Source organism: Fragaria vesca, linkage group LG5 (assembly GCF_000184155.1).
Source record: "Fragaria vesca subsp. vesca linkage group LG5, FraVesHawaii_1.0, whole genome shotgun sequence".
NCBI lineage: Eukaryota > Viridiplantae > Streptophyta > Magnoliopsida > Rosales > Rosaceae > Fragaria > Fragaria vesca.
The window spans coordinates 4,176,560-4,191,976 of record NC_020495.1 but is presented as its reverse complement, the minus strand read 5'-3'; the positions used below and the strand labels follow the sequence as shown (position 1 = coordinate 4,191,976).

At 38.4% G+C, this 15,417-nt stretch overlaps 3 protein-coding genes across 3 annotated transcripts; all 3 read right to left on the bottom strand.

Moving 5' to 3' along the window:
• Nucleotides 1-305: 305 nt before the first annotated feature.
• On the bottom strand, nucleotides 306-1,043 carry LOC101293689 (zinc finger protein 6-like). The gene has a single exon (XM_004300926.1). It carries the CDS (start codon nucleotides 1,041-1,043, stop codon nucleotides 306-308), a length of 738 nt encoding a protein of 245 aa, XP_004300974.1.
• Nucleotides 1,044-8,089: 7,046 nt separating this feature from the next.
• LOC101308676 (chaperone protein dnaJ 15-like) lies at nucleotides 8,090-10,295 on the bottom strand. The gene is made up of 11 exons (XM_004299002.1): nucleotides 10,168-10,295; nucleotides 10,005-10,048; nucleotides 9,838-9,920; nucleotides 9,642-9,753; nucleotides 9,405-9,509; nucleotides 9,257-9,310; nucleotides 8,890-8,979; nucleotides 8,716-8,806; nucleotides 8,470-8,618; nucleotides 8,296-8,349; nucleotides 8,090-8,212 (listed from the first exon to the last, which is right to left on the bottom strand). Exons 2-11 carry the CDS (start codon nucleotides 10,041-10,043, stop codon nucleotides 8,150-8,152), a joined length of 840 nt encoding a protein of 279 aa, XP_004299050.1. The 5' UTR covers nucleotides 10,044-10,048; nucleotides 10,168-10,295; the 3' UTR covers nucleotides 8,090-8,149.
• A 120-nt stretch (nucleotides 10,296-10,415) lies between these two features.
• Nucleotides 10,416-14,574, bottom strand: LOC101308377 (chaperone protein dnaJ 15-like). Its single transcript, XM_004299001.1, has 11 exons — nucleotides 14,187-14,574; nucleotides 13,921-14,044; nucleotides 13,407-13,489; nucleotides 13,221-13,332; nucleotides 13,037-13,141; nucleotides 12,857-12,907; nucleotides 12,488-12,577; nucleotides 12,245-12,353; nucleotides 11,984-12,132; nucleotides 11,839-11,892; nucleotides 10,416-10,938 (listed from the first exon to the last, which is right to left on the bottom strand). Exons 1-11 carry the CDS (start codon nucleotides 14,315-14,317, stop codon nucleotides 10,702-10,704), a joined length of 1,245 nt encoding a protein of 414 aa, XP_004299049.1. The 5' UTR covers nucleotides 14,318-14,574; the 3' UTR covers nucleotides 10,416-10,701.
• Nucleotides 14,575-15,417: the final 843 nt, after the last annotated feature.

Sequence of the window (15,417 nt, the reverse complement as noted above, 5' to 3'; positions counted from 1 at the left end):
TGAATGATGTAAGGAGATTCCGATTCAATCAAACTTCTAAAGTTATAGCGTGATTCAAACTCAAAACCTTCAACGTAAAAAGTATTTACTCTTACCGAACAAAGAAAAAATGAAAATAGAATAGGGTTAGCTGCTCAAAAATGTATGCCTCTGAAATTACTTTCTTAAAATGAAATAAATAAATAAAATTGGAAAATGTACAAAGATCTCACTGCTAAAATAAACATCCAGCTGAATCTAATGAGACAAATTAAGTTTTTCTTCAGATTTTCCTCTCATGCCGGAGGAGCGGATCAGTTAGACTGTTAGAGGCTAAGTTGCAAGTCCAAGCCCAGCCCATCGTCGAAACCTGGCCCACCATCCCCCTTAGTGAACCTACTCAAAGAAGGCCCATCTGCTCTTCCATGGGCCCGGTGGCCCTGCTGCACTTGCTGCCCCATCATCGTCAATGCAGACTCCGCTCCGCCACCTCCGCCGTACGCATAACTCCCTCCGCTCCTCCCATTCCCCGCCGCCGCCGGGAACACGCACCCGTGAGAGACCTGAAACGGCGTCGCCGAGCGAGGCACGTACACCCACGACGGGGACGCCGGAGACGCCGCCGGGACCATCACCGACCCCGGCGGCGCCAGGAGGTGGTGCGGCGGAGCGAAGGCGGAGATTATGGGGTTGCGCGCGTACGAAACGGCGGCGTTTCGGCTGGCCTGGAGCTGGGCCCGCTTGAGCTGCTGCCTCTCCTTCTTGTGAGCGTTTTGGTGGCCGCCGAGGGCTTGCGAGTTGGCGAATTCTCGGCAGCAGTACTGGCACTCGTACTTCCGGTCGCCGGTGGTGGAAAACCCGCCGGATTCCGGCGATCCGGAAGGAGTGGTCTTTGCAGACTCAAGAACAGCGGCTTCTTCGACGTCTTCTAAGGGCTGGTTGACATTGAAGCCAAAGAGCTTTAAGCGCGTGGTGGTTGGACTAGCAGCAGCACTGCTAGTATTAGATGAGGTGTTGATTGGTCTGGTTTGATATTGTAGCTCTCTTTCTGCAGCCTCTGCCATCCTAGGAGGGATCAACACAGAGAGAGAGAGAGAGAGAGAGAGAGAGAGAGAGAGAGTATTCGTAGAGTAGGAGAGAAGAAGACGTAAGGGAAGGAAGGAAGGAAAGGAAAGTAGGAGCTAGAGAGTAGAGGAGTAGTAGGTAGGAGTTGTGACAGTGTGTTGGTGTATTATATATAAACTAGAGAGAGACAGAGAGAGAGGTCTCTAGCTAATTGACTTNTTAATTTGATGATGATGTGTATGCTATGATGTGTATGCATATTTGCTANAGAGAGAGAGAGAGAGAGAGAGAGAGAGAGAGAGAGATGGTTGCGGTTGCGGACATCCCAAGAGTGGGAGAAGAAAGAAGAAAGTGAGAGTTGGATGAAATACGCTGTAAATATTAGGGAAACACACACGACCCAAGAAACACCATCGGGGCCCCAAAACCCAGATTGCACTTGTCCTGCTCTGCCTTTGCTTGCCCTATTCTCATTTGAGTCATTTCTCACCCTGCCTGTCAAATTTCAGAAATGCCCTTTGATTAACATGAGGAGCTTCTCTTCCTTAAATCAGTGATTAGATCAGATTACAGAACAGGTAAATCCATTGTTTAAGGTTTAACGGGGGGTTTGTCATTTCTGAGTGGAGAAGAATGTGATGCATGTGATGCTGATCGAGCATGATACTAATACCACTGTTGTTTAATTTTGAAATTGGAATTAGAATAACAAGAATTAGATGTATGATTGGGTTTGCTACCAGGGGGATTAGCTTAGCTTAACTTGTTTGTTATATTAATTGGGTGAACCAAGCAAGCACTAAGCAAAGCATATGCACTAGTTAAACTAATAACCAACAAGATTTTGATTAGTTTTCATTTTCGTGAACTGGACGGTTTGGTGTTGGGCAGCATCAGAGAGACTCTGATATATACAACCCTTTGAATTAGAGGACTACAACCTCGATCATCATCACTCTCATTAGTCAATTAACAAAGAGAAATTAGGTTAGAAAAGTCTGGGGCAAGTACTTGTATATATGGGGGTCAGAGACGATGGCTTAACTTAGTTGATTTGGATTAATCATGAAAACTTTGGGGGAGGATGACCAATACCGAAGCTGAAAGAATGTGTTTGATCAAATTAAGAAACCTTGGCACCATCACTCCAGTGTACTACTTCTGGTTGAAGGCTCATTAGTCGACACGTTAAAGATATAGGCCCCCATGTATTGTAGTTGGTACTTGGTACTTGGTACATACCCCTCTTGTTTCTAATCAGTTTCTCTAGCTCGATCGTACGCACATCTGTTAGATTTGTCTCATGCATGAACATTTTCAGAAGAAAGCTAGGTGAGTGCGAGTGGTTATGAATATAACTTGTACTTTAGTTTGAATTTGAAAGTAGCACGAATTTGAAAATTTTTGTTTTTTAATACAACTATTGATCGGTCATATTTTATTAACATTTATTCGATATGCAGTCGAGTATTCGATATGTACAAATAAATGTTTAAGTTACAACGTGTTTTCAAATACATAATGTTCTTTCACACGAATGAGTAAATACAATGACATACCTTGTTTGGTCTATAGAGCAGCCAAATGGGTAATGTCACTACTTCATAAATCTAGATTTGAACAATAAATTCAAACAAAATTTCAAGGTCATTTCATAAATACTTATTCATTCATAAATAAAGTCAGAAACACATCACACAATTGTAACTACAACAAACATTGTATCAAGTAATACGTGCGTTGAAGCAATAACTAATTAAACCCAAAATTTTGCATTTCATAAAAAATTGTGGCTACACACACGGTCTCTGTTTATTGAGTAGGAACTAATTAAAGTGAGCTAGATTACGGGTTTCAAAACGTGGGGTACTTGCGTAATCTCGCAGGTAGTTTAAACCTCTATCAGCTGCAGTAGTGGAACGAAACCCTAGGAAATGATCGAAGCTAACTATTTCCTGTGTTTCCCTGACCCCAACTGCTCCTTCAAGTCCTCAACTGCCAGAGAAAACAAGCCTAGAAATTTTAAAAAACTTGGAACCTTCAATTCACTTCTACAGTGTCTCCATCTCCAACACCTCCCTGGCACGCACTTCCAGTTTTACCCTCCACTCTGTGAAGATCTGCATCTGCTAGATGGCTCTGGAATCTGGAGCTCTCAAATCTCAGGGGCTGAGGAAGCAGTCAGGAAGAGCCGACACCACCCACCAACGGAGCTAGCTGTTCGAGTTCTCTCTGTTTCTTACTGAAAGTCAAAACCAGCTCCATGCATGCAAATCTTAGATCTAGCTGCTATTACCGTCAAGCTTTTCCCAACTCAGTTTGCATGGCCCCAGGTGTCGCCATCGTAATAATCTTCCATATCTGGCAAACAGATACGCATTACGCCCTCCACAATTCCAAAACGTTTAGCTTCAACAAATTCTGCAGTAGCAGTAGAGCTGGTAATGATGGCAGTTTTGTGATTAAAGTCAACATGGGAAGCTCGATCTCAACTCTTTAGCTAGCTCCAAGTAGTCTAGCTTAAAGTGTTGGACATCAGGTGTGTTCTTGTTCGGTCCTACCATTACGTGTTGATGATGGGTGATTAGGTTAATTAATCGACGTTTAATTAGCTAGGGATGTTTGCGTGATTGACGTTGAAATCCGGATTAATCAAATGCATGAATGATTTACTTTCTTTATGGAAGAGATCTCTGCGAATCTTACTAACTACAAGAGAAGGAGAAACCAGCTACAAGTGATCGAATTTGGCTTCGTAATCTCCCACTTCCATTATATTTGAATTAGTTTAATGACATTGTTAATTCGGAAAGCTCTTTTCTTTAGCCTCTGGTTAACCCAAAGTCTTCATCAAAACTCCAAATCCGACCCACCCTGTCTCCTCTCTTTCTCATCTGTTTTCTTTCTAGCTAGTCAAAATCAAAATTTTCCCAATCTTAAAAATCTACTCGATCGGATCCCCCATCATCATCTGGATCATCACCTTAATTTGGAGCCAGACTCAAAGCTCGCAAACTTTTCGACCGTTTGATTTGTTCATTATTCATCATTAGTACTTCCATATACAAATTAACTAAGCTTATTGAAACATGAAATATCTATGTTAGGTAAACTAAAGTCAAGCTGTCGATCATGGTTAATTTATCGCATGAATTTTCTTCAAATATTTCCCTTCTTTTTACCCATCAATTATGGAATGGTACGTTGTGACTTGTGATCGAACTGTCTCTATACTGTGTTCAAAGTTCTATAATCACTTTGTGACATGGTACAATTTTCTCTAGCTTCTTTCGGTTCCGTACCACTGAATTTTCTGCAAACAACTCAAGATGGTGTACGGTGTATCCTTTTTTTTTTTTTACTCGGACACACCACTCTTTGTACTACGTACTACTCGTATATATGTCCCTTTTATATTCGTAAACACTAATTAATGACGTCAAAAACTATTTGAAACAAAAGAAATCATCAAAATGTTACCTTCATGATCGAAAGGTTTAGATCATCAAAAGTACTGCACATATATAAATTCATAGTTTTTCTTATTACCCTATTAGTTTATGACTAATGTAAAATGTACTCTTGATTCATATAACAAGTGCATAATACATGGATCATAGATGAGTTATTGGGACCAGGAATGATTATATCATAAGGCACATAGATTTAGGAGTTGGGATGACAGATATATCTGAAGTAGTAACCAATTTGAAATGATGAACCACATACTAATTAATTTAATTCTCTCTAAACTAAACAACATACTTTATTTGGTTTTTAATTGGATCCAATGATTTTGATCTCAGCAGGGTCTTAATCTTGACTATTAGGGGAGCAAGGTTGGCCAAGGCAAAGCTAATCAGCTACTATTTACATGGGGCTCATTTCATGGAGTTGGTCGAACTCAAAAAGAAAAAAATGTAAGTTCTAGGAAGTGATCTCGATCTTCTCGATCATCAGGTCCATGTGTGTACCATAAAGGTTGACGAGTTCATAGAGGTTTGTTAGTTGGGAAACAGTAAGTGGTCGCTGAATATATTAATGAATTGTCTCCCCTCGGGTTTTCTCTTTCTTTTTTTCTTAATTGGATGAAAGTTACTGATTTTACAAAAGAACTTACAAGAAAAACAGCTTCCATGCATATATATCAATATTCTAGCTAAAACTAGGTTGATTTCACAATATGCCTCGAGTTATTCTTCAATCTTAAGAAGAAAAATCGTACCGATCATAAGAATCGATCTCAGTAGAAATATAAATTTTCAGGCCAAACTTATTTTGCGCTTGTTGTATAGTTTAAATCTTAGTCGAATTAGTAAAATTGTACATAAACCCTAAATTATAGTTTAAATCTTAAGAAGAAAAATCGTACCGATCATAAGAATCGATCTCAGTAACACTTCAGGTGTATAAATAGAAACTTTCGAACCAAACTCACTTTGTGTTTAAATCTTAGTCAAATGAGTAAAACCGTACCTAAACCCTAAATGTAGAATGTACGTAAACAATTTGAGTGTATGCATGATCATATTTATAATATACCCATTTTTAGGTCAAGGGAGCGGGTAAGCAACACAAAACTAGCAACCAATTAACTCCAAAACATGATATAAAAGTCGAAACATGCTGCCCAAGAGGGAGAGAAATTAAACTAGGGCAATATATGACTTCAAAATCCTTATATTTTATGTTGAATGTTGTTACACGGGTGACATAGGGCACAAGGGCTTCTCCCTCTGACGAAGGGTTAACCATGTGACGCCGCACCTCATTGGTTCCTCACTATTCGAACAAACTCCGGTAGGACCCGAACCGCACATTGTGGGAACCCACGCCCATAACCAAGTCGAGGTCGAGGAAGAAGGCTTAGCTTAGCTAGCTAGGGTTTATATAATTGTGCGTCCAATCAGATGGAGCTCTTCTTCTAGAGCTGCCGCTTAACCCTTTTTGATTAATTAGCCTAACAACCATGTCTGCATAATTAAGCTCGTTGTAATGGTTTCCACCCATATCTTAGTATAAAAACACACTTATTTTAGGGGCCTTAATCATGCTTTTCATTTTCTCCTTTAGTTTTACTTTCCTAGTTGATTGAACTTTGAAGTGATGCCAATGTTATCATCTTAAGATTTCCCAAATCCCCATTATGGCCCACCCAAGTGGTGCTTGATTATTGGTTTAAAGATAATTAAACTATCCTAAACATAATATATGTATTTGGGACATGATGCTACTTGCTATATGATCATATATGTTAGAACTCCATTTACTTTCTAATCCCTTTTGTTTCTTTTGGCAACCCCATTACTTTTGGAAGGATCCAAAAACAATGTGGTTGATCCAAGCTTTGGTTTGATTTTCAAGTTGGAAAACCCTTTTTGTGGATATGTTTTAGGGTGTTTTTTTTTCTTTATTAGGACAACAAAATCCCAAACAATATGGGGGTGACTCAATTAGTCCCTCCATGTAATCCAAGTGACACTACCTACTTATTTCTCCCAATTTACAATTAGGGTGTGTAGGGTTTGGGTGGAGTTAGCTTTAAGTCATGTGAAGTGGCCCTTTCTCTCTCTCTCTGAATAATTTAACTAAAACATACCCCATTATCAATCTACTAAGCTTAATTAGAGGTAAACATTAGATCACAAGTCTAGAATGTTTATATATAAACAAAGCTAGAGAGTTATAAAAATACACAATTGATCAAATCCGTGAAGTGGGACTTTGGTCAATCAATGGGACAAAAATTAATGTGCTTAGCTTTGCCAAAATAAGCGAGTGAGAGAGGGACACATAGTCGGTTAAACACAACCCAAATAACATGTAACCCAAAAACAACATATGTTAAGCTAGTAGATGGGAGACACCTGCACATGACATGACACAAAGAATGCCATTGAAAACTCTAATACTAGATTCTGCGAAATCTTCCCCAGCTATTAACACAATTGTTCAACGCCACTAAGCTATATAGAGGGTTTTACAAGTCTTGATTGCCACCTTTGTTTCACTTTCCTCTCCAAAGTTCCAATAACTCTTTCTGAATTACAGTAAGACAATAATGCGAGTATGTATGTTTTTCTTTTTCTACTTTCACTATTAGCCTTGTGTTCACAAAATGCCAAGTCTATTTGTGCACAATGTGTTTGCCAACATAGGAAGAATAGGATTTGCCTAAAAAACGTCCACATGTTAAGACAATGTGACAAAAGATTCGGAACCTACTGTTTCTGAACATGGGGAATCTCCAATCTAGCACAAGTTAGAAGTTAGGACTTTAGTCAGTCATATATACAATTAAGAAAAATGGGTTCCTAACTTAGGCACATGTGAGACTTTGTCATAGATAAAGAGTTTAAGCATTTCCTAATCTAAATTCTACATGATTTGCTCATCTCTTGGGTTTAAAAAACTAAAACCCAGACATAAACAATGCCATGAAGAACTTGTCCCTTGGGAACATCCAAAGTGGTTTCATATATATCTCTGTCTAAATGAAGGATATACATAAACTTCAAACACAGGTCAAGACAAAGGATGGGTTTGATTAAAAATAGGGTTAAAGAATCCAGCTTTGCTTTTAATAGAGATGCCTCCTGAGGTGTTCTGGTTTGGCAATTTAGTCCCAAAGCAGATAACCTAAGATGGTCAGGTCCATATTTTAAGGAAGCAATACCATATTCCATGGTTGTTATTAATTAGTTGATTGGATTTGGGGCAACTATGTATTAAGCTCCAAAGAGAAGACTCTCTGCAGTAACTAGGCCTAGTAGGCCATTCTATATGGCACAAGGCCAAGCCCGAATCCTGACCACAAAGCTAGAGAGAAATAGGGGAATTTTTTTTCATAATGTAGAAAACAATTAGTTAGATGTGTATAGGTAACTGAACTATACAAAAAACTTCATATTGGGGACCCAATATGCTTTCTTTCTCCTGAAAAAGAATAAAAAAGTAAAATAAAGAAAGAACAGAAACGACTACCTTGCTCCTACTGCCTCAATGGTTTACCCAGTTCTTCATACACTTTTGCAGTTTTCTTTTTTGATGACTGATCTCCATGATATTGGCTTCTCAACTTCTGAATCTTAACCAGGATGTTCTACTAATTGTTCTCCACAGTGTAAGAAGAATAGATATCGTCTCGTTGTTTCAGCAACTCATCTACCTGAAAAGACAGTACACATAACAAAGCTCATAAATGGACCCACTATTTGCATACAGAAATTTTCATTTGCAACTCAAACTTACAGATTGTTTTTCAAGGGGGTATCTGTTCGTCACTTCTTGAAAGTTTGCCAAAGCCTATAAATAATATTAACGAAATGAGAACTACTGTAGATAACAAACATCAGAGTCACAACATCTTAATCAAATTACAAGCCGACCACAACTAAGAAACACGTGAGGATTGACAATGAATACCTCCTTGAACTCTGTCTCAAATCCGTGAATTTCATCTCTCTTTTTTAAAATCTGAGCCTCGACTTCTCTAAGTTTATGTGTTTTATCATTGGATGGCTCCACACAAAGTGCCTCGATTTTGTAAGGACTTTTCTTGAAAAAGTTATCTCCTGAGAAAATCAGTCCATGTAGTGTAAGATGGTGAAAGAAATATTGGTGAGCAGCAATATTATGCCATGGAGGAACTCAAATTGAAGTAGCTCATACCATAAACAGCGAATATATGAGTACCAGCCTTTAGTTGTGAGACCTCACAAGGGTGGACACCTTCCAAACTCTTAAAAAATGCAGCTGGAGCCTACAATAAATAGGAAATCTACTGGTTCACCATGAAAAAGTGGTAACAAAATTCATAAAATGAAGATATAAAAGTGTGCATACTGCATTCAAAGTTGAATCCATTCTGTATACTTGAAAATGGAGAAAATACATCCCTGCCGATGGTACATTGCTTATCGTCTTACTATCTTCCTGTACATGGAGGACAGGGAGGACACTCAATATTAAGTTGACTAGTTTGCAACTGTCACATATCAGAAAATAACTGATATTCAAGACACAAACGAACACAATACTAATCAACACTTAGGCTGGTCATGCACTCATGCAAACATTTCTTTTTTAAATAACTTCATGTAATTCACTCCAACTGATTCCAAACATATAAAAGAGGTCTTAAATTCTAAAGCAATTGCACCAATTGCAATATTAAAGAAATAAACTGACTTGGAGGATATATATATAGTACCTGTGAGACCAAACGATAACCAGCATTATTGGCATCTTGCTCCAAATAAAGCAACTGGAAATTACAACAATATGGTGACTAATGTCAGTATTGCATTACCAGTATTCACAAAGCAGAAACCGCAAGTATGACACCACATAATATGCACCTTAAATCTGTTTCTTCCATACGAAGTAACTCGCACTACAATCCCCGACTTGGCTTGTTGCTCACTGATCGTCACGCCAAAATAGTGGGCACACTGTCTCCTCACCTGCAGGAAATCACAGACATCACAGAGTTAAGTCGCACCAAAATTCTCACTGCGTTGCATTCTTAAACATAACAAGCAAAAGCGATACACCAAAATCAGTACTGTTGCACTATGACACAAAGCAAGAATCACCTTTCCAGTAACTGATGTTCCAAGAGGGAGAGGCCTGACTGCAGCATTACTATCCTGTGCATCTTCGAATACATTGCCGGAAATTATAGTCTTGATAGGAGCAACCAATTTGCTATAAACAAATAAAAATGAAATATCAAACCATGAAATGATTCTATACAGTCAAAACAGACATCCAACTAAGTCTATATGTTACCAGAATAAAGCTGCAAGCATTGTATTGACAGCTCCTAATTTCGACAAATCGACTTCTATATCCTTGTGTTCAGCATCAATAGCCTCACCAACAAAATTAAAATTAAAATAAAAATTCTCCAGAATAAAGAAAAGAAAAGTAAAAATCAAGGACGGAAATGCATTTACCATGTCGTCTGTCTTCATATCCGGTGCCAAAATTTCCATTCTTCCTGGTAATCGAATAAGAACAAAGAGACGATTTACTCAACCAAAGGCGAAAATTTACAGCCGAGCTTAAATTTACTGACAAATCAGAATTTTTAATCGAAGGACTGAGTGCCGAACTTACTCTTACTCTTGATGAATCGGATTTCGTTGGCGGCTGTTTCCGGCGATTGCGACGGTGCCGGTGAAGAGTCTCAGACAGTCACTGAGCTCGGAGAGTCGCTGAGCGTGTTGCCTTGAGGATTATGGCGCGTAGGGTTTTGGGGAGGAGAGATTGACGACGAGTCGTTCTTATCCAATCTGGGCTTCTAGTTGTTGATTTTGGGCCTAACGGGCTAAATAGGTGACTAATGCCCATCTACGGAAGGAACTGAAAAATATTTGTTTTTTGAATATAATTTTGTTTGTAATGCTACAAGAAGATGAAAGACAACTCTGACAAACTTGAATGTTGTGATATTTATACAGATGCATTTTCTAATTGACATGTTTTACAGACGAAAATCAAAATCATACAACAATGGGCAAACCTATAAGAGGAAAACATTCAAAGAAATACAAGAGAAGCCTCTGTGCGAGTAAAAGGCGCATGAATTGGATATAGTAAAGGTTTCCAAAGATGGGAAAAAAAGAAAAAATTATCGAGGCCCCTCCCTAATCAACCAAGCTTTTTATCTGATGCCGATCCTTTGAGGTTAAGATTGAACCATTTCTTTTTACCGGACTTGTCCTTCCCGTCTGAGCCTCCATCCTCCTTTGGGCTTTCAGCATCTTCACCAGGAGTTTTGCTACTACTTCCATTGCTTATACCACTACCTCCCACAGCATTATTGGCTAACTTAGTGACAGTGAAAGATGAATGAATACTGTCTCGTTGTTTCAGCAGCTCATCTACCTGCACATTAAAATCATGAACTACGATTAATGAAAAAGAAGAAAAAAGGCAAGCTTCAGATGACAAAATGTTTCAATGAATGAGAAAAGAAAAACATCTCAACTACACTACTAAGGGCAATGCAAAAGAAACTAAAGAGCCCCCATAATCCTCCATTGCTCAGACATGGATCGCTGAACTATCACCCTAGTGTCTATTTTGACCCACCCTCAACTTATGCATCCTGAACTATAGGAAACATCCAGTAGTTCTCTTCTGTCTTTAGAGTTCATCACAGATCCTACCACTACCGCGGCAGGGAAGCTCCCGCCTATTATATTGCTGCACACTCCCAAGTCACCCATTAGGCCCTTCGCAAAGGAGTATCATCTTCCTCTTTCCACCACTACTAAGACATTCCCCAAGCCACTACAGTCTGCATCACTTCCCTCTTCCAACCTAGACAGTTTTAGGCTTCACACATGATATCATAGTTCACAAACGATGGAAACCTTCACTTTTCTTTTCCTCTAACTTACACATTTATACACCATTGTTGATGCTTTCATCTTGAATTTCAAGTGCAAATCAAATGGCTCTTAGTATATGATTGATTGGGCAGACAAAAGGCTGTTAAGTATTTCCCCACAGTTTAGGGAGACAGTTGCTTAATTCAAAATTGAGACACCCAAAACCATATCCCACTTAATCACTGGACACTTAAACTCAGGTCTGGCTTTGTTAAAAGAATCAAATAACTTGTTCAACATCACATCTAGAAGCAAGACTTGGAAAAAAAATTACCAAATATCAATGCTCATTAACACCATGACAGAAAATCGTTTTACTAATAACGAGTCTGGGTATATGCATCCATGGTTAATACTGTTACTGATTACGAAAGCAGCAAACATGACTTACAGATTGCTTTTCCTGGGTGTATCTATTTGTCACTTCTTGAAAGCGTGCCAATGCCTACATAATATAAAATTGAGATATATTAATTAACAATATGACCAAATCATATTACAAGCCAATTTAAAAAACTTGGATCCATATTCCATACCTTCCTGTACTCGGTCTCAAATTGGCGAAGCTCATTTCTCTTTCTTAATATTTGAGCTTCAATATCTCTAAGCTTATGTGTCGTATCCTCATATGACCCCACACAAAGTGCCTCAATTGTATAGGTAGCAGTCTTAAAAAAATTATCTCCTGAGAAATCTCAGTGCAGGTTAGTAACGAAGATGTGCAAAATATCATGGAGGAACTAAGAACCCATGGACAAAGCAAGAGAATAAAGGGAGCAAATCCTTAAAGTTCATACCGTATACAGCGAATATGTGAGTGCCAGCTTTTAGTTCTGAGACCTCACAAGGTTGAAGACCTTCCAACCTCTTAAAAAAAGCAGCTTCTGGATCCTTTGCCATAGCCAACTACACCACCATCACAGGGAAGCATCATCATTTTTAGTCAGTGATTGGAATCTACTCAAAGACCACACCCTCAAACCCACCCAAAAACAGTGGTGAGTAAAGTCTAAAAAGACATAATAAGAATACTAGCATACCGCGTTCAAAGTTGAATCCATTCTGTATACTTGAAAATGCAGGAAATACATTCCTGCAGACGTTATTTTACCGGTTTTCTCACTGTCTTCCTGTACAGGGAACAGATGCTGGTTAGGCAATAACTTTTCATAAGCAGTTCAAAGAAGGTTGGTAATTGGTAGAAGCATCAAAGCAATGTGTACGCATATATATTCTCATCACTCTATAAAGCACATAAGGAAGGTCTAATCATCTGTATTTGAAAAATATTAGGAGTTACACTTCCTGATTTCAGACGTGTGAAAAAGGCATCCAATATGAAAATCAGAGAACTCGCACAGTGATTATGATAAAGTAAGATGGAGACATGGGAGAAAATCATATCGTACCTGTAAGGCCAAACCGTATCCAGCATTGGCATCTTGCTCAAAATAGAGCAACTGGAATTGAATAGCAAACATTAGTATTGAATTAGTAATTATTACTAACAACTTGGACACTTCATGGTTTGAAAAAAAGGTCAAATTTTTAGAAGAATTTTTAGAAGAACATTATGCAAAAGTGTGTACCTTAAATTTACTTTGAGCAGTTGAAGTAACTCTTACTACAATCCCTGCCTCGGCTTGTTGCTCACTGATTGTTACACCAAAAAAGTGGGCACATTGTTTCTCCACCTGCAGGTAATCACAAAATAAGTAAAAACGATACACACAAAATCAGTACTGTTGCACTATGATACAAGGCAAGAATCACCTTTCCACTAACTGATGTTCCAACTGGGAGAGGTCTAACTGTAACAATACCATTTAGAGCTTCTTCAAGCACAGTAGCTGATATTGTAGTCTTGATAGGGACACCCAACTTGCTATAAAGAATAATATAAATCATCAAAAAGACAAAACGATTCTAACCACGAAATCCTGTCTAACAATATATTACCTGAACAGAGCTGCAAACATAGTATTGACAGTTCCAAGATTTGACAAGTCGATTTCCATGTCCATGCCCTCAGCATCAATAGCCTGGAAAGAAAAACAGAACCATTAACACTCCAGGCCATAAAACAAAAAAGATAAAGAAAGAAATGCCTAATCAATGAGGCATAGTGGGCAATGCCGAGTCAAAGAATCGGGGCAGTAAAGTGATTTATAAAACTAGATGATTAGGGATATAAACACCAATGATGGTCTCATTTATACATTTCTTTTCAATTGTTCATCTACGGAGAGTAGTTGGCCTTGTTGATTGTTGTAGTATCAGAAATATGCCAAGCCACAGCATCATTTACAGTCAAATGTAATGCGCAATGCTTTGGCAATGAGACTACAGTTTCGATTCTACATTAGCCACTCCATGTCTATTTGATTGAACTATGATTCCGAAACCATTCTTCATTCGAGCCAAAGCTATAAACTAAAAACACGGCGAAAGTGAAACAGAAGAAGCAAATCACCTCAAATCCAGCATTGTCATACTGCCTCCTCTTCTCCGGGTCAGACAAGATGCTATACGAAAACGCAACCTCCTTGAACTGTTCCGCGGCTTCCGGATTATTGGTGTTCTTGTCCGGATGAAACCTATTACACAATTACTTCACTAATTAAATTCAATACTAAACTTGTAGCCAATTCACTAACAACTTAGAGAGCGTAATACTAACAAGAATTCACACAAAGCAAAGCAAGAGATTTCGAAAAAAAAGGCTGAAATTGAAGTTACTTGAGAGCGAGTTTGCGGTAGGCGGTTTTGATTTCCTGGTCAGATGAATCCCTAGAAACGCACAAGACTTCGTAGGGGTCACGCCGTATCGGCAGAGCTGATGTGCCTTCCAATTTCGAACCCGAGCCCATCTCTCTCTTTCTGCTTCTTTATTTCTCTCTCTCACTCTCTCCAAAACGAAGCTCTCTCTACTATAGCAAAAGCAATCTCTCTTTTTTCTGTAATCACCAAGGGACCGCAATTCGAAGCTTCCTTGGATCGCTCTTCTTTCTCTTTCTCGAATCTCGGGAAACGAAGAAGAGTAATAGTAAACAAGTCGGAGAGGTTTGACCTGTATCGGCGGAATTGATCGGAAAAAGGGAAAAGGGGTTTAAATTGCGGAGGAGGCCTGAGCTGGATGGAGAGATTCAAGGCCTGACCCGAGCTCTTTTCTTTTTCGTTTTTTTCCTTGTTGATTTTTTGTTGCCATCTTAAATGGTTTTTTTTCTTAACACAGTGGAGATCTCATGAAGTTGGCTACATAACGTCATGGGGTAAAACCGTCAAACTGTTTGATCCGTCACGGTGGATGAAACAGAAATTTATGGTAAATTTGATTTATAATAAAACTTTATGGTAAATGGTATCTATACGAGAAATTTATGGTAAATTCGATTTATAAAGAAAGCAACATGAATTCCGTTGATGTCTCTCCATAAGAGGAAGATAATGAGTAAAAAACTAATTTTTAGCATGTAGCGTCTGGTGATATGGGTTGTTTACCTGATAAATATTTTATTTATTTTTATCCTTATGGTGAATACAAAATGAAAAACTCAAGTTACACTTAATTATATCGATTCATTTTGCCACAAGGACTAAAATATCCATAATATCTTCGATATTTTCTCTAAATTTTCGTTTTTTACCAGCACCGATATTAATTTTTATATATTTCTAATATTTTATATTTAATCTATTTTTCGTTGAATATACAATTTTTAGATAAAATTTGGTAAAATTTTCATCGATATATCCATCAAGATTTTTTTTTTTCGAACCACCGATATTTCTGTGATCATCGATATTTTAGTCCTTAAAAGAATGTTGAAATTGATAGTAAATTGAAAGAATACGAGGACAGTTCCTAGGAAATGAAACTCATCCCAAGGTATGACTTCAAGTATTACCTAATCTGATTTGAACCTTCGCTCACTACTACTGATCAAAATGCTCAAGTCATCCCAAAACT